The sequence below is a fragment of the Lichenostomus cassidix genome, chromosome 5 (genome assembly GCF_008360975.1).
Source record: "Lichenostomus cassidix isolate B80296 chromosome 5, HeHo_3.0, whole genome shotgun sequence".
Classification (NCBI taxonomy): Eukaryota; Metazoa; Chordata; class Aves; order Passeriformes; family Meliphagidae; genus Lichenostomus; species Lichenostomus cassidix.
In genome coordinates, this window is record NC_139486.1 from 51,507,264 (window position 1) to 51,527,186 (window position 19,923).

The 19,923-nt window shown below is 38.6% G+C and overlaps 1 protein-coding gene across 2 annotated transcripts in view; it reads left to right on the forward strand.

Annotated features, from left to right (window-relative positions):
- SPON1 (spondin 1) overlaps positions 1-19,923 on the forward strand; it is a 288,707-nt gene that overhangs the window by 117,951 nt on the left and 150,833 nt on the right. For both annotated transcript variants that reach the window (XM_085063050.1, XM_085063049.1), the window contains exon 2: positions 3,441-3,547. Coding sequence is in view for 1 of the 2 variants with exons in the window: in XM_085063049.1 (XP_084919175.1) it covers positions 3,441-3,547 (107 nt within the window). In the remaining variant the exon portion in view is untranslated. The remainder of the gene's footprint in view (positions 1-3,440; positions 3,548-19,923) is intronic.

The window sequence follows — 19,923 nt, forward strand, 5'->3', positions numbered from 1 at the left end:
TATATAATCTGGAACATGGATTTGTTGGTACTTGTGCAATGTAAAGCACAGGATTTGCAGCTGTGTAGGATGTGAAAAGTCAGATTTCCTGCCTGAAACCAAAGGAGCAACTGCTTTGATCACCCCACCTTTCGCTGGGGACACTGGGGAAAGAGGAACATGTTGAAGGTGTGTGCCAAAGTGCAACTTGTAAAGTAATTAGAGATTTGCCGGAGGGATGGAAGCAGACAAAAGTAACTGCTGATATGTAATCTTCCCTTTAAAGTGAAATCCTTAACTTTGAGGCTTGCACTGAGATTTAACTCATCTTTGCAGGAAGTTCATATTGTTCAGTGAAATTTAATTAGTGTGAACGCAGTGTGAGCAGGACTCAGCTGTTGTTTAAAATGGCAGAGTTTAGCCCAAGAACTCTCAGCTCTTATGCAACAAAGAGCTGCTCTCTTGTGAAAACCAGATGTGGTCTGACAGCTTCCCAGTGCTGCCTGTGCAGTGTGAGCCTCTCTGTGCTGAAACACCGAGCCCAGAGCCAGTGACTCCGGAGCCATCCTCAGAGCAAGCTCTGCTTTTGGGAGCGCTCGGGATGAACCCTTGTGCTGCGGTGTCATCTCAGCACACGGGTAGTTCAGAGCGCTGACAGAAACCTTCCCAGCTCAGGTGGTGCCCTGTGTTCTGGCCTAGCTCAGGGCTCCCAAAGCACTGCAGCCCTTGAGCCGAGGTTGCACAGACGCTAAATAGTCAGCCTGCCCTGCTCGGGCGGGTCCCTGCCCTGCTGGCACCTCTCTTGTGTCCCCGTGTCCCCGCCGCTGGCGCAAGCGCTCCTGGAGCAGCCATCCCGCGCAGGGATGGACCCAGCTGAACTCTCCGGCTGGGCTCGGTTTGTTTTACTTTTCAGCTGGACGTGTTCCCGAGCCCAGCTGAGAGCACAGCTGCCTGGATGCGGCTGCTGAGCGAGCAGCGCGGGCTGGGGGAGGGCGGCATCACTCCTGGTGGAGGGAGCGTGGATTTATTCGGGTTAAAATGACTGCAACCGCAGCAGGAGTATTGCTAACCCCAGGCATTCAAAAACTATGAGTCAGGCTTTGGAATTGCCTTCCCTGTGCTTTTTTTCTGATGGTTCTGTAGCATTTCAGATCTTCTCTGTTTTGTAGGTAGGTGTTTAGAATTTTGAAAACTGTTTGGTTTGATCTGTAACTTTGTGAGGAAAATAACTGTTGAGTCAATTCACAGCTGGATTCTCTGCTTGCATACATATTTAAGTATTTCTGGTGTAACCTTTTACTCATAGTGATTCAGAGTCTTTAATTGCATATGATATGGAAAAATTTGTTGCACATAAACGTCCTTTATGGCAGTTAATTTCTAAGAATCAGTGCTCAAGCAGGAGTAGTGTGTTCATCTCTGTTGAGTTCAGCAGTGTACTGTTCTCAGTTATTGCAACTGAGAGGCTGCCTGTGGGTTTTCATTTAGATAGAGCTGCAGAAGTTTGCAAAATTGGACTAATCATAGTAATTATTTGGCAGAAAATGAATTAATGAATTGGACCAATACTTAGTTAAGCAAGCAGAAATTTTAATGACAATATAGTGCTGCTCAGTTTCGGTATATAATATGTGAAATTTTCTTTCTCCCCCAAAAACATGACATTTAACCTCATAATAAGGTTCCATGGAATGAAAAGTGTGTTAAAAATCTTGAGAGTTAGGGGACTTGCTATTATGTCAATCACTACCCCAGATTTGTAGAGGTGTTTGTAGGTTTATAGGTCTAAGCATGGCACTTACTCAAAAAGTTAAAAATTGATATAAATCTCTCCAACCCTTGTCTTTCACATATAGTCAGAAAAGCTGGGTATTTGTGCAAACACCATGGAGTTTAGACCCAAAGACAGCTGCATAATGCTAGAAATTTTCAAATAGCTTATTTTATATTTTTCCACTACTGAATTTCTAGATCAAAGAGCTCTCCATATGTTCCAAATGAACTCTGGGCATATTTTGAAGTCCATATCTTTATCTATTTCAATCTGTAATTTTTAGCAGTGTGATTCTACCCCTCACAGCCCATTTGTGTGAGAGGGAGTCTCTTGTGGATATTCTTCTATGGAGCAGCCTTGGTAGCTGCAGTTTGCTCTGAAAACTGTGGGTGGTCTTCAGTTTTTATTGTGCCTGTCAGGGCTGGAGAGTGTGACAATAAAGTACTACAGGCGACGCTGCCTGATTATGCTTAAAGTAAAAGCTTCTTAAAAACATTAAGAGTTCAGTTTTCTCTCTCTTTAATTCTAGAATAATTTTTTTTTCCTAAAATTTACTCCTGTTTCAGGAAAGGATTCCCATAACTTGTTGAAGAGAGTTTGGCAATTTCAGAAGTTCTGCTTCATTCTCTCTTTCTGATAGTGTTCAAAGGAAGGTCAGCTGATGACCCTGAGATTATCTCAACTGGTTAGAGCCTGGTGCTAAAAACATGGGTTCAAGCCCTGTAGGGGCCATTCACTTAAGAGCTGGACTTGATGACCATTGTGGGTCCCTTGGACCCCAGAATATCCTGTGATTCTGTGAACTCAGGTGGTGTTGGGTGGTGCTTGGGTGCTGCTGATGGCAAACAGAAAGATGATACAAAGCTGTCTTGCCCTGACATAAAATCAGCGATTTAATCCTGATGCTGAGCACGGCAAAATCAGATTAGTCAGCATTACATTATCTGGGCTCTGCTGGTGGATCCAACACTGCTTCCCAGTCAAGACAGATGTGTGAAGAAGGGTGTTTGCTGATGTGTGGGATTCGTTTTCCAATCAGAGCTGGCAGCACAACCTTTAGAGGTCAGCTTCAGCCATGAGTTTAACTTTGTGTCCTGTTTTGCCCTGAGGATGAAGTGAAGGAAGGATATTTTGAGATCCCTCATTTCCAGACGCTGGAGTGCTGTGTTGAGTGTGGCTGAGCTGGAGCAGGCAATGTGGTCATCTGGCATTACAGAGACTTTCTGTGTACTAAAATGCCTTGTCTGTGCTCAGAACAGGACAAAAACTGAATTCAAATATTTAGGGATGCTCCCTTAGGTTTAACAACCCCTCACCTCCAAAAACAGATCAAAAAAACCCTCACAAAAAACCACAAAGGAGAAAAACCCCTAGCACATGTGTTCCCATCCCCAAACTACCAACAAAACAACCCTCCTGTAAATCTGAGCAGATTATCAATCTGCTTAAAAAAAATTGAGGTAAAAGAAAAAAGCTGAAGTATTTCATGCCAGTGTTTCTCAGTTTATGTGGAAACTTGGATTGAACATTTTGTATTCTGGCTGGCTTGGCTGCCTGTTCTTAGTGCCCTAGCTTTAGTTAATGCCAAATTAGAACACACACCTTTCAAGCTGTGAAATTGTATGCAAGTTGCTGATTTCACAATTAATATTATGTTTTCATTATTTCTCTGTTCATCACATCCCAGTGACGCTTTCTGCTGCCACTCCTGCCTACTTTCGAGGGTTCACGCTGATCGCCCTCAAGGAAGGAAAAGAAGGTGACAAAGAGGAAGACCATGCAGGATCTTTCCAGGTGAGAGAACTTTCCCTGACCTCCAAGCCTTGGAGTCTTCCTTACCCTTAATTTGGCTTAAAGGGAAATTTTATATACACAGCAGAATGCAGATTCTGTTTAAGTAAGCATAAATATTTGTGGAGGTTGACATGAGGACAACACAGCATCTTTTGTATTCCATGCATGTTCAAGGGATCAAGGGTCCTGTACCTGGACTTCAGCTTGCCTTCCCACATTCTTACAGTTTATAATGAGCATAAGTTATTTGAACTAGAGCCTAGGACACCTGAACTTTTTATCCAAAGTGAATATCAAAATTATTCTATTCACATTTTGGTTTTTTGTATTTCTTTGCCTTGATATTTTTGTCCACTGAGATGTAGAGCATGACTCTGAGAAGTGTTTACCATGGCGGTAATGACTGTTTTATCATTCATAAATTAGATTCTGCTGTTTTATTTATGCTCAGTAGTACTTTACTTAATGAACACATTCAGTGGGATGAAATGTTTATTATTAAAAGGATTAGAATCCAGAGTGATGATTCACAAACTGTTATTTTCAGCTACTTCATGCAGGGAATTCTGGAAATGGAGAATATATATCATATTTGTGAAAGAGGGTAGAAATGAAGTATGTAGGTTTGGTTCTCACATGTGGTATTGTTTGCTGTTTGATTTTCCAGGTTTAGAAATATTGTTGAATGATATTGACTATAATTTACAGGATATAAAATGATATTAGCAGTAATTTTAATAATGATTTCTAGGTGAAAGACCTCATTTGCCTCAGGTTTACAGGTTTTCAAGGGAAATACTCAAAATTTCCAATTTTGGTGATCTACAAGGAGACAGAAATCAACATCTCTTCCTATATTTCTTCTATATTTTTGTATATAGAAAATATGATATACAAATTCAAATAATTACCCTGTTTTCCTATTGGGTTTGCTTAGAGGCCTCTGTCTGGCTTTCACATATTTCGTAAGAAAATCTAGAATAAGTGAGAATTTCTTTGAGGTTTGAATACTTCATTTTCCTTAAAATGAAACAGATTCAGATTTGGAAGAATTCTTTTTAATATGGACGTTTAATAAAGCTGGGTTTAAGAATAAGCTAGCATTGAAGGATCAGCTACTTTTAAGAAGTAGACATAGTGATGTTTCATCTATTTTAAAAGAAGCTTGTGACCATTAATTTCTTCATTTCAGTTGTTAATATCTCTGTGGTCTTGGTAATGGGAAAAATTTGGCCTGAATTTTGTCTTCATGTCTAATTCCCAGTGAGAAACTCACTAAGGTTGCTGAAGTACAGAGGCATTTTGAAGTTAGCAGAGTGGGAAGCAAATGGAAATTCTATATAAATGGAAAAAAAGTGCCCAATGGGTGTCAGTTGAGGGAAGGTTGTTTAATTGGCTGCATTGTATGGGCTGCAATCTGAACTCGGTGTTCATATTGGTAGGTGGGAGTTTCAAAGGTTATCCATTATTAAATTTGTCCATCTGTGGCACAAACAGTACTCACCATGCTCAGCCCACATTAGCACAATTCCCTAAAGTTTGTTTAGATGGTGTCTCACTGTTCTGCCTCTCTGGATACAGAGGTAAGATTCTTATTTAGGTCTCCAAAGGATGCTTGCAGTGATAAATACAGATGTCCCTTGTGTCATGGCTGGGTGGTAGCAACCAGAAGAAAAAAGATGTCTATTTCAAGGGTTTTCACTGTGTTTTTATTAGAAGGTGAAGTTGCTAAGGGTGGCTAAACAGGTGTGCAGAGTAAGAAGAAGCTGTGTGTACAGTAACTTGAATGCCACTCACAGTTTTGTTTTTCCTGTGTTCAGATGGACGATATGTCATTCAAAGGGTTACACAGTGGAACAGAACTCAGTGAAAATTCCTTAATAGTGGCAAGAGACTGAATGCTGCTTTTGGACTTCAGGCATAAGCCTCTGCCTCCATGAGGAGACATATCTAATCTTCAAACCATAGTCAAAACAAAGCACTGCTTGAAGCAAGTGCTTCATTCATATTAGAAAATTTTCCAATACAACCAGCATAGAATGAAATGGTAGTTGACCAAATAAGACTTTCCTTCCATGACTTAGAGACTATAAAACACTTGATTTGCAAGCCTCTGAGTGCTGCTTTCAAACTGTGAAATGTGAGTTACACATTTCCTGGAGAAAACCTGACTCCCCTCTGTGCCCAGGGCCAGACCCCGCTGGGGCTGTGGCTGGTGCTGGTGCTTTTGCACAGCTAGAGTGTTGGCCTCACCAGCAGGGGTAGTGCCTCAAGGTGCTGTAGAGGAGCTGGAGTAGTCAGGAAGTGAAGAAGGACTAACATGGAGTTTTTTCCGTGGATGTGGTGTACTCAAGCTGGGAAAGCACTGTTTTCAGGGGTCACAGTCCAGCTGGAGTGGGTGGAGTGCTGCAGCCCCTTTGGACTTAAGCAGCTGCTCTAACCCCTTCATGGCTCATTTACTTTTGTGTGACTCTGCAGGTCACCAGGTATGATCAATCTTCATTAACCACCAAGCTGCAGGGTCATAATCCTGTAAATAACACAGCTGTTAAAATTCTTGGTTGAACAGGTATTTTTTTCTGTACCCCTTTTGGTTACCTCTATACGTGAAACCTTTAGAGAAGTGTAGTTTGGAGTCCACCATTCTAAATCTGTTTTCCTCTGAGACAGGTGAGACCTTAAAATCTGATTTTACTCTGTTTGTTTACTTAATGCAGCCAAACTTCCTTTTTTGTGGTTTTTTTTGTCCTTGTAGTACACACAAGACACAGTTCAGCCTTAAAATAAATCACTTTGTCTCCCACAAACACATGTTAAATAGCTAAATTAAATATGGCTAGGGAATCCAAGATGCCAAATTCAGTCACAGAAATTTGGCGATATAGTGATAGGGCTATTATTTATGCCAGTGGTAATTGTATAACTCAGGAGAGCAGTGAGGCTCTCTGAAAGCTTTGGGTATCTGTCCCATTGGCCTCTTTACACAAACCATTCCCAGCTCTTGTCATGCAGACTGCTGATCTTTCTCTTTTATAATGTTTAGCAACAGTCTGCAAATTGTTTCAAAGGCAAATTAAACCCGAGGGCAACAATCACCACTGACTGACTGTAGAAGAGTATCTATATAGGCCATTTTAATCAACATATGTATGCAGAGTAATAAATTTGGTCTGATAAATAATGTAGAATAACAGAAATTTAGTGCTGAACCTCGTCTTATCTATTTTTGTTCTCTGAGGAAGGATAAATATTCAAGAAAATTTTTGGTGGATGTTTTGTGTATTTGTTCTGAAGTGTTCCACCAGAAGAACAAATTCATGTCTCTAAGTTTAAACACTTAGATCTATTATATTTTACAGAAAATTTAAGGATGGCTTTGTAGAGCTTTTGCTGACATCCCAATTGAATCTTCATGGATAGTGGTTAAATTGCTTTCTTGTGAGATTGTCTTCCTACATTAAGAATTTTCTTGGTACCTTATGAGGTATTGTGAAGTTTCCTTTACTCTCCCTCCAGTGCCACACAGTCTCTACCTGTTCCTTATTAAAATATTCATATTTTCATTGTAGGCCATCTTCTTCCAACTTTGCTTTTTCTGCAGTAAAGTTGAGATTTCAGTCTCATATTCCTCAGAACTGTCCACTGGAGTCAATCTGGACCCACAGCAAAAATCATATAGAATTTGGATAGAGTATTCCTTTGGAGTGCCAGGCACAGCTTTGGAGAACCTTGTGTTCAGGATGAATATTCTCAGTGAATGCCACTCACCTGTATTGCAGGAGCATGGAATTGTACAGGAGGTGCAGGATAAAGCCCCAAATCCTTTCCTTCAAGTGTTGCTGTCTTTGCTGTGATTCCTAATTTTCCCTCTGTGCATTTTTTTTTTTATGTAGAGCTTCATTCAATTTATCAAGAAAGCTATAAACTACAATCCTGTCCTTCAAAATGCCATCCAGTCCTAGAAAAAAAACGGTGCTTTTTGTGAACATACTTGGTAATTAAACACCCAATATAAAAAATGTCCTGTCAAAATTAGGCACTTCTTTGTACTGCTTTGGCATAATTAGTAGTTGGATTTGTAAGTTATGCCTGCTATGTTTGTGATAGTTTAGTGCTAAATGCCTTCATGATAGTTTTTTTGAAGGCGTCCTTTTGGCTTTTTTTTTGCTCTAGGGGTGAACCAAAAAAAAAAAAAATCTTAGTTTAGGTCACTGAATTTAACAGCCCACCAGTGCAAAACCAATGTAAGAAAGTGAGCTGGCACAGCAGTGGAAAGAATAAAGGTTTCATTAAAGGCGTGGCATTTATAAAAGCTTGAGGCTGTGCTGAAGAAGAAAACATTTAAGGAAAATTGGAGTAGTCAGCTAAGTGAGTGGTCCTTTATCTTTAGTCCCTGAAAAAACAGCCCAAATGTGTCCTTTATTTTTGGTCACTCTTCTTTTGGTGCTGTTTAGTTGACTGATAGATTTAGCATGGCATTTAAATAAAAAGGTATTTTTACAACCTCTCATAAAAAAAGCAGCTCCTCAAACTCCATGCTCCAGCATTTTAAGAAGCAGTCTTGAAAGGCTTTTAGGCATTTCAAATTATTTATTCTTGTATTTATACGCAAAGTTTTTTTCATAGTTTTAAAAAGAATTAATGACTGCAATTATTTTTTAAGCTTTTAATATTAAAAATTAACCTATACTTGTGCAATGTTGATGTTGTATTAGGTTTGTATGTTTGGGGTTTTTTTAAACCTTGTATCCCAATATAAACTCATCAGGCTATTTTGTTAGTAGCTTATTCTGAGGTGTATGAAATGATGTTTTCTTTAACAAGTGCCCAGAACTTCCAAGTATTTTGCTCATGTTTGCATTCTCTGCATTCGCTGTCCCAGCATCTCATCACTGAAACATAGTCTGTCATCTTACTGCTTAAAAGCATATGGAGGTAATGATCCAAAGCTATAATTACAGGAGTATTTTAAATAGGAAAGAATCAGAATATGCCAGCTATAGAATTTATAGACTAAGCAGGTAGACATGAATTCTGAGTCCATAAAAGTTAAATCTCCTATTCTTGTGCATTTACAAGAGTATTCCCAAATTTTCTTTCCATAAGAATCATTGCAAATATTATTCTAGACATAAACCCCCTATATTTTATAATGGTAAACCAAGGTCTAGCTCACCTTTCCTATAGGGTGGAATTGTTTAACCTTGATGGAGACTTTCACACATTTCTTTAGAACTCCAAGTTCCATATCATAAAATTCAGGGATTAAATATGAGTTTATAAATAAAAATCTCCAAAAAAAGTGTCTGCCACTGCCAATTTTAGCAATGTATGGAAAATGTGAAGACTTTGAATGAGATTAGATGGAAATGTCTCTGGTACACTGGAAAAAACTCACCCTGAACCACTTATAGGCAAGGTTTTGGGTAAGGAATTGTCTCATGAGATAGTTATGCCTTGCTTTAGAACAGTAAAAGGCAATGTAAGAGAGTGATGAGCACCAGGAACTTGCAGAAGAGAAGCAGCTCTGGTAGTCATTGCTCCTGTTGGGGCTGTAGAAAAACCAAACTGGGTTCCCACTGTGCAGTTTTTTTGCTTCCTTCCTTCACATTTTTATTCTGGTTTCAGCTTGTGCTATGAATGAGACAAGACATTTTTACGTGGTAAAGTTTTTCCGGTTTTGTATGACCCAACTGGTTTGTTACATCTTGGGCACTCCCCCAGCTGGTTTTATACATAGCTGCTGTGTCTTTTAGAATGAATGATTCATACCATAATACTTCACAGCCAAAATTAGAAAATATAAGAAATTTCCGAATATTTTGTTATGTATTTTATTACAGTGGATCTTTGAACTACTAACATGTGTACAGAGAGGAAATAAATACTAAATTGTACTTGCAATGTAACTTGATTGGCTGCTAAACAAAAACAGGTTTCAGTTTCTCAGCCTGGGCTCATTCTTCTGTTGACAACTTGCTCATCTCAGCTTTACTGGAGTGCCTTTTCTAAGGGTTTTCTTGCTATATCACTACCACTTTTAAACCCAAAACTTTTCTAGTTAATTTGGCCTTAGTTTCTTTTCTGATGTGTCTTTTTCTTCACACTTTCCCTGTCTCCCTGCTTGGCTGTGGAAAAAAGCATCTAATTTCTTGCCATGTAAAACTGAGTCCTCTTTCTTTAATCTAATCTAATTTTTGTCTTTTCTTTATGTTTTTTTTATGTCTGCCAGGGAAAAGCTTTTTCCTGAGAATGACTTCAAATCATGATAGTGTCTCAGTAAGAGTTTGTTTCTTGGAAAGGTTTATGCCTAAACAAATATTTAATTTGTGTTGATTCAAGTTCTGTTTTGGAAAAAACCCAGCCAAAACACAAACCAAAGAAACCCTCTAAAAACAGTAAACCAAAAACAGGAAGCATACCTTTTGAGATTGGTTAGCGAAAACTCCAGACTGCTTTTCCAACCCAAGGCTTATCAGAGCTGGATTATCTCAAGTGAAACTTCTGCCCTGCCTTGCACTCTGCCAAAGCAGCAGAGCCGCACTACGTAGTGGCAAAATATCAGAATTGCCTAATTAAATCTCCCGTTCAAGAAAAATATCTATTAGTTTATTCTGTTCTTTGGATTAACATTTAACTGCAAGATTTCCTGGTTCTAAGAGACTTCCAAAGAGACTCATTAAATAATTGTTTCCTGGAATTTGGCACTGACACTTAACAAATCAATTCTCAAGAGAGGAAATTACACTGGAAGCACTGTTCCTTTCTGCCTTGAAGATCCCAGTCTGCTCTTCAGACACATCAGAGTCCCATTCTGGGCCTTTTGGAGTTTAGGATTATCTGATACCTTAAGAGGGTTCTCTATTCAGGTCTTGTTTCTTGTCCAGAGGTCAGTTTTGTATTTTCAATTGTTTCGCTCTGAGACAAAGTCTGGTTCTTGGAAGTGTGGATCCCTTTAACTTTGTTTTGTCAATCAGTAAAAGCTGTATGTTCTTCCCCAGGCAGCATTTAAGTGGACATATCTGTCTCAGTGACTCTAAAGGGATTTAATTCAAATATCCCTTTTTTTCCCAGCCTAGGTAAACTGCCTAAGTCACTTTTATTTCTCTCTCAGATAATCTTTCTTCAGATGGTGACATCTGGGCCATGTGAAATTTTAGGAGAGACATTTAACCCCTCTGGCAACAGTCAGATGCTTTGCAGTTGCCATATGGCAGCTGTCATGGGTTATAACTCTAGACTTATGTAGGCTCCAGGTCTATGGAAACATCTATTCATCATCTCTTTCCTTCATTTATAATGTTGCCATTAAGCTTTCCTTCCTAGATTTCCCTTTTGTCACCTGTAATTCACCAACTTAATCTAAGCCACTCACCAATTACTCTGGATTGGTTGTATCTCTAACTGAGAGAGATCAGCACACTTATCTCTTGGCTCCTATCCCCTTCTGTAATGCTCCGAGAATTACCTCTGAGGTAGTTTGCCTTATGCAGCATCAGGAAGCCTTCAGCATGTCAGTTCCAATCAATGGGACCTTAGAGCAAGTGTTTGTTCTTTGCACTTCCTCTTTGCATCAGGTTAGTAAGCATTTATCAGGTATTCCCTCCTGAGCTGGACTGTTCCAGCTATCACTGCCTGTAATCCTCACTGTGATAACTATGGAGCTGGACATGCATGCCACCCCCAGAATGACACAGGGCTTTAAAAAGAAAGGTTTTTCTGGCATAATGTGTTTATTCCTGCACTTCTTTCCAAATGAGCCCTGTCAGCTTCTAGCCTACAATGACAGGCTGTGGACATATGGAATTATGTCTGTACCTGACACTCTTTTCTCATGATGTGTTTTCTTTTCACATCATGTGAATTGGGACAGTAGGGACAGAGGGGAGAAGGGTGAATGAAGGTGATGATAAAGGCTGAGGCTCAGCTTGACAATTTCGCCAAGTTATATGGATTATAAGAAAATCCTGCTGTCAGTCCTCTGGACTTTTGAAGGTATACGGATGCCAGTATAGGTAGTCTATATCTCCCAATTAAATTTAAGTGGAGTTCTTTCTTTTATTTTTTTTTCTTCCTTCTTTTTCCCTCCACTGTGTTAAGAGAGGTTTTGGCGACTAAGAAGCAAAATGCCTCTTTTAAATTCAGGAGTTTACCTACCTGACTCACTCATTAATGGCTGCTGTGGGCAAAATCCTTCCTTCAGGCTTCTCAGTGAAGTGAGGCAGGTCACTTCTCACTGCAACTCATTGCTGAATTAATTGCTGCTAGACTAAAATACTGCTTGCTATTCCTGTTGTCTTGAGAACTACTTCCTGAATTCAGAAGGCATTTCTGCATTATTAAAGTGACAATATTTTTAGCTTCCACTATTCTAGGCTGCAAATGTAGCCTTCTCAGACCTGCCAGTCTTCCTCCTTTGCAACTCTTCCCTTTTTAATGGTGGTAGTGACCTCTCAGTGTTTGCCAAGGGATCTTGTTTCAACTTCCACTGCTGCCCTGAACTGTCGTAACTGATGATTGTCTTTGCTGTGATAGCTCTTTCTCATGACCTAACAACCCAGGCTCATTAGTCATCTGATCCCAGTGTATTTATTCTACCTCACAATGATACAAGACCTGCTCAGGAAATGACTATATCTTTTGATTCTGCTGCATTCAACATGTTTGCCTTTTGGTGCTTTATCTCAACATGCCTTCATAGATGGTTTTGGTCATTTCACTTCATGTGGTGATGAATGGAAATCTGCAATGGTGTCCTCAGAATGATGTGCAAGGACTCATACAACTGGAAAATATGCTCTCTCATCCTAATCTCATCAGATGTTTTGCTTCAGTGCTAGTCTTTACCCAAGAGACTTTGCGGACATGTTTCTGATCAGGATGCTTTGTTTTTCTTTGTTCTGTTTTCTCTGAAAATTGTGCAGTAAGTCTGGGACGTAGTTTTCTTTCCCTGACCAGGTTGAGGCTGTTTGGAATCCCAGAACAAAAATCTACAAGTTTCTGTTTCTTTCATACTTTTACAGAACTTGGAACTTTCAATGGAAAGTGACTTTGTTCATCCCTGCTTTGGGAAGCCTGGGATTGTAAGGATATCTAGCTGAAAGTACTTACACAAAAGGATCTCTTCAGACATATGGAACAAATTCAGTCGTCAGAATTACTTCTGCTCTGTTATCCCACATCCTGATTTTCTTCTATCATTTGCTCTCAACCTCTGCCTAATTATCACCTGAATGAGGTGCTCTTCCATTAAAGAGCTCAGGAAGCATTTGGACAATTCTCTTGGTCACATGGTGGGACTCTTGGGGATTGTCCTGTGCAGGGCCAGAAGTTGGACTCAGTGATCCTTGTGGATCCCTTAAAGCTCAGCATGTTCTGTCATTCTATGACATTTCCACTGACCAGTCACACTGATTCCAGCCTGTCCCCTGAATCTCGATTTGCGTGGATTTCCTGAGCAAGGTCATTGCTGCTCTAAGAGTAATGGTTTTATGGGTGGTTTCTCATCTGCTGATTTTTTTTCTTCTGACAGAATTGCCCTGCTGCCTGTGCAGGACTGTCAGCCTAATCAGTCAGGAGATCTGGCTTTCACTTCTATCACAAGATAAGGTTATCTCTGCTTTCCCACTTCTCTGACTTACTCCCTTCACTCTGTGACCTCTCTCAGTATAAGGAGCTCTCTTGCCTCCTACACTGTCTGAGTCTGGTCCTTTCCTCAGTCTCTCATTTTTGTGTGTCGCTAGCAGGAAAACACCAGTAGATATGGTCTCACCACACACCACTTCTGAGTCAAGCTTTCTCTCAATCCATAGTATGAATGTTCCCATTCCAGTACCATTAGGAGAGCTACTTATAGGAATGACTTACAGGAGTTTGACTTACTAATCAAGCAGTAAAAGTTCAGGTATATATTTAGAAATATGTACCACTTGCCACTATAGTTACCTAGTTTTGTTTTCTGAAATGATTCTTGACTCCTACTCCAAGTAGTTGCCCCTCTGGAAGGATCTGTTACAGGAATCACCCAAAGTGGAAATCTACATATGAGCAATCCTTGAAATGGGACAGAAACTTGTGATTGTGTTTCTCAGGAGTCGCTTTTTAAAAAATAATTTATCCATCCCCCTTTGCTCTGTTTTGTCTTCTTTTTCACTATCTGTGAGAAAAACTGAAAATCATATATTCAGCCTTACTTTTCTCATGGTTGCATAAGAGGCAGATCAGAATGTACACAACATGTTCTGCAAAACCAGAATTTTCTGGATTAGGTACTTTTGGTTTCAATTGATATAGACAAGTGAATGTATAATGGTGATATAGACAAGATATTTAAACAAGCCATAATTATTGATAATCTGTTGAACTTTTCGTACAAAATAAAAATTATTTTACCAAATAAATTCTCAAGTAATATTTGCCAGAAGATAATTTGTATTTTTTTATGCATAGTTACTTTTGATTCTTAAAACAGCATTGACATTAATTTTCAGATGAGAATAAATCAAGAATAATGAAGAAATTCCCGATCCAGTTACACAAAAAGCTGACATTTAGCTCTTGGGAATGCTTTTCATGGTACTCAGTAATTAGAAAGGGAAATTCCCTGCTGGTATGGAGCTACCATTTTGTTCCTGGTTCCCTGCATTGTTGCTGGGAGTAGGGTTATTATGCAATCCCTGGCAAGCTCACCCTACCAGACTGCTTACTAATTTGTAGGCTGTAGGTGTAAATTGAAAAGCCTTCATCCTGCTTCTGTTTACTTCACAGATTGAGCTGGGCTCCAATTATTCTCATCTATGTGAATTGAGGCACTGTTGCTGCTCTTGCCTCTTTTTTTCTCCTTGTGGGTGGGCACAGCTCATTTGAACCTGCATTTCTTTTCAAAAGAAACATTTAAAAGAATGAGTATGTAAGAGGTAGCTTTAGTGCTTAGTGTTCTATAACTTTAATGATTATATATCTCAATACAGTCAGAAGTGTAGTAGAGGTTCCTTAGGGCATTGCCAGTGTTTATTCATTATTTGTCAGGCACATATCAGGGTTTTGTTCTCTTAGAGCTCATTTAATCTTTTTTATTTTTTTTTCTTTTTTCCTAATTTCAACAGCATGAGTAAAGTTGACTCTCTTTGTATGAGAGACTTAATTATACCTGTTATTGCTCTCTTTAGCCTGTTTATCACAAACTTATTTCAGCTAACAGACTGCTTTTAAATAGGAAGAATGCAGAGAAGGGGACAGAGGGGACATAAAGTAGCAAACAAATAATGAAAATGGGGAAATGCTTTTCACTACAATCTCTCTTGAGCAATAGGTCACTTTCATAGGAAAATGAACTTGCTATTTTATACCCTTACTTGAAGAATGCTTTCTGGAAGCTTCAGGGAGGTATTTTAAATGGTTGCTAAGGCAGCAGTTTGCCTCTTATTGCTGTCCTTTTGCTCTGGCCTCTCTTTACATGATAGTGTGGGAATCCCAGATGTAGGAGTAAAGGAAAAACCTCCAGTTTGTAAATCACCCCCCCACTAATCCTTCCTGTTAAGAAAATCTGCCCACACATTGTGATAAATCCCAGATTAAGACAATCATAAATGTTTTCTGTATTAGCTGCATGCAGAGGACCAGTGGGGTTTTTGACTGCGCAAAGTTTCTTGGCTTCCTTTAGAATCTTTCAGTAACCCAGTTTTATTGTCCATAAAGGTTACACAAAGTGCTTATATGAACTAGAATTGGGTTATGATATATTTAGACACTGGGCTTATATAATGGCCTTAGCTTCAATACCCTATGATCCTAACAATAATTTGGAACTTTTTCTTAGACATTGCTAACGATTTCCCTAAAGGATGAAAAAGACCCATATGTTACCTTCTCAAAATTCTGTTTGACTATTTTTTTTTCTTTTAGTTCATCTGATGTTCCACTGATTACATTACTTGCTAAATGTATTAAACCCACATTCTAAACAGCCAGCTTTGAATGTGGTGCAGATGTTATGCAACTGGCAGCTTTCACAGGAAGAACATTGTGTACATGGCAATGTGTTCTTAGGCTTCTGAACCCATTTGCCCTCTCTCTGATGACTAGGAAAGAGATTTGGAATTTCTTCATGGGAGGAACAAACCTGTGTGAAAGCTGGTCCTGGAGCATGACCATTTCTGTTCATATTTTTACATCTATACACATCATTCAAATTCAGGGATATACCTGAGCCTAATAAGCTAAACTTAGATAAATATGGAAAGGAATATTGCAAGATCAAAAACATGATACACAAATAAAGGCAGGATAAAAATGCTAAACTCATTGATGTTAAGATACTTGATACATTCTCTTGAATTTTGAGAAATCATAACCATTTTTTTTTCCAATTGAATATACTGAGGCTTGCCCTTATGATTTTCTGTTGTCAGCTCTCCACACGTGCATTTACATTTATGGGTATAATACAGCTCTCAAACATTCTTTTATATTGTCTTTCTGATTAAGACTTTAAAGTTTTTACATAAACTAAATTACTTAAATATTTTTCCTGGGATGTGAGTTTATGATATTCATTTTACAGATGATTAAATATTGAAGGAACTTGCTCAAGATTACATATCACACTTGAGTCATGACTAAATTTCAGGGGTTCTGCTCTTCACATATAGTTTTTGCATCCCAAGTCAGGAATGTTTAAATAATCCTGTCTCCTTGCATGTAAATATTGTCCATGCATAAAATAATAGGTGTTTGTTAAATGTATAACATTCCAACCATGGGTGTGAAATATAACATAGAGATTTTAAAACAGGGGAGCACAGTCTAATTTTATACATTTTGTAGGAACCCTAAAACCAATTCCAGTAATAATAGCTGTTGTCCTAGTATGTACCAAAAAGATAAGCAAATCTTTCCTACTACAGGATTAAAATGATGAAACCCCTCCAAATACTCTTTTAGCACAGTAAGCTTAGTCACTTAAACAAATAAATGTGTTTGGATTCATACTATGCTTTAGTTCTTCCCGTTGTTTGGCACAGAATCAGAAACAGCAACATTTACATGTATTTTGGATTACTAAACTGGGTGGTGTAATGCCTATTGTGCTCTGTGTAAAATGGAAGTGTTGTGGTTTGGGATTTTTAGGTGAAAATAAGAAATAATTAGAATCTTATCTATGAAATATGATCTCTAGCCTTTAATTTTAATACTTCTCTAGTAACATAGCTCATATTCTGGAGATTAGCTGTCATTTATCAAGTGTTGGTATCTCCTGAAAATTAATTTTTCCTTCAGATGTGGTTAAATTTCTGACCATTAGAAGTTGTTTTGCTCTTTTTGAGCCAGGTCTTTTTTCATCCTTCTTAGCTAAAGTTGTTTTACGGTTGCATTCCTTACAGAATTGTTTTCTCAAGTACCTGTGCAAAATTTTTATGATTAGTCTCCAAAATATGAAAAAACACAGAAAAATAACAGATCCAGAGTGCTGACTATGAGCTTTATACAGCTATTCATTGAAATTTATTGAGAATAATTCAGAATAATATTGAAACCATCAAATGCCTCTGAAAAGCTGCTGGTGTGATTGATTGTCCCTAAATACTGAGGTAGATTTCCTGTATCACTAAAATTCAGCTTTAGTAGTGAAAGATGGCATGAGACTCCTCATGAGTTAGTGCTGACCTGCAGGGCAATATTTAGTTTCTGCAATGAAAATATGAGTTATTTCTTGTGTTTCCATGGTCATGTTCTGCAAATGCTTAAATAGAGAGGTTTGTGCCATTTATGGTAAAATTCTCAGATAAAAACTTGCACAGCTATACACTTCAGATCCTCACATGGGAGTCCAGAAGAAAGGAACAGCTATTTATATTCCTGCACACCAACACTTTGTCTGTTTGAGAAGGTGGTATTGTCTGGACTCATATTTGCTGCTGCGCCGTATAAGAGTTTTGGAGAGAAGTATAGTGAGAAAATGAAGTCATGTGGCTGAAAGAAGCTTTGTTCAGGGTTGGAAAAAATACCTGTAGCAGATTAAGTGTAGGGAAAAAAGGGCAGGAGGTGCAAAGATGGATTTTGTAATGCATATAAAAAATGAGACAAAGAAATTGATTGAATGCCTACTTCATAAAATCATGGAATGATGTAGGTTGGAAGGAGCTTTGAAAGATCACCTGGTGCAGCCATTCATGTGAAAGGCAGCCTGGATTAGGTTATCATGGCCCTTGCCCAGCCCCTTCTTAAAAACCAGAAACGGGGACTCTGCCACGTTCTTGTGGAGGTTGTTCAACTGCCTGATTATTCTCACTGTGAAATCTTTTTCATAGAGTCACAGAATATTCTGAGTTGCAAGGGACTCCCTGTAAGAAAAAGTATTCATCAACCTCTTGGTCTACAACTGCATTTATTGAACTTTCACACACCCTCATAAAATTTCAAATAAAATAACTTTATAGTCTTGAAAAACATAATCATCTGAATTAAAGCCCTTTAAGATTGAGATAAATTCGTGGTTTTCTTCTAAAGGTTTTTTGTTGCCATATGCATGTATGGCAAGATGGGAATACAATTTTTAATTGGGAAGTCTATCCACAGCCACAAAACTGACACATATAAAGAAAACTGTTATTTCAAACAAAACATGGCAAAAAAGCAGGGGCTGAAAACTTAGTCTAATGCTTTGCAGGGTCTGGTTTCACCCATTCCCTCCTCACCTTGGTCTTCCTGTGTTTCTGTCCTTCAGAAATTTTTTGTCCCCTATGCAGCCTCTCTTGGAAATGCATTTTTTTTCAGAATAGTTTAATTTGAAGAGCAATGAAAAATTTTATTAGAAACCATTAGCAAATTTCTTTGTAATTCTATTTTTCTTTAAGAATTCCTTTTTGCATGTTTATTTCCTTTAACTCTCTAGCAGACATCTTATACCATGAGGAAATACACTGCTATGTTCAAGACAATAGAGAACTTTGGAAAAAAAAACCCACCAAAAAACCCCAAAATCGAGTAAAACCACTGACATACACCACACATGAAGCTTTAAGTTACTTTTGTATTACTCATGTCACTGTTTTGTTCCCATAATGAACATTTAGTGCAAGACATTTGTCAAAAAAGTGTCTAAACCATGTTTTAATGTGATATTTTCTTTTAGTCTCAGCACTTAACTGACTTGGACTTCAGTCAGTGTTTGAAGAGAGCTTACAAAACTCTTAAAAAGATCTGTTCTGCTCACAAGACTCTCCTTTTTGCCAAACCATGGCTTTACCATTGTCTGAGTGCAGTGTGTGTTCCTAAGTCAGAATCCTCTCCTACCTGAGAGGACAAAGCAGAACTTTTTTGATTTCTTGGAGACTCTTGGCCTGCAGATTTAATTTGCTGGAAGGGTGCTCAAGGTAACATGAAATTAGGCTTTATGGAAAGCCTTGGGCAGAGCATCAGGCAGGGTAATGGATCATGAATAGACCATATATTCTGTGATGCCCTCTAAGAAAGAAAGGAATTGGAGAAATTGTTCATTAGTAGTTCATCAGCATATCAAAAATGAGAAGAGCCAGAGCCTGGGTTATTATCTCTTGACTCTGTCTGACATTCAGGCACATACTCACATGCACACAGAAAGTGTGGTGGTTTTATAACTGCTCACAACTACTGTCAGTGCTGCCAGAAACTCTTCCAGACTTCCTGCAGCTCTTCTGCACAAGCAGCATTCCTGATCCGACAGTGGATGCAAATTGTTGAGCAAAAGATTGGAGAGCTTTTTTAAGGAGGTAAATGCCTTCTTAAGTTTATCTGCACAAAGCCTGTAGTTCCAGATCACCAGTATTTCTGCTGTAAATGTGGTTTTAGCACTGGATTAAGTCTCTCAGAAATAGATTATGTTCTGTACACAGTCATCCAAAGGCGATGAGAATTTGTGTGGAATCCACTTGAACCAGGTTGGGATGTATATTTTGGCATTGAGATACTCACGAGGAACATGAATAGCACGTGTGCCAGAGCTGCTGATGCTTTAAAGCTCCAAGCAGGACAATAATGCTGTTAAAAATATGTATTTTCTGTAATCCTTAATCCCTTTTTAGCTGAGCAGCTCCAAGTGAGGTAGCTGTTCTTGGCACTATAGTCATAATGCTGAGTAGTGTAATATTTTCTAAAACGAAGGTTAAATGAAAAGCCTGAACAAACTAAGCAACTGAGAAATGCTGATCCAGTACATCGTGCAGACTCACATTTTACAATGTATTTCAAATGACCTTCATCAATTCCGGTGTTCCTAAATGCAAAAGAGGCATTTCCTTTGTACTTTGCTGCCAAACGGTACCTTGTATTGCAGAAAAGTGTCACCCCTATAGTAATATTATTATTGATTATATTAGCAAAGAAGCCCCCTCCATGTT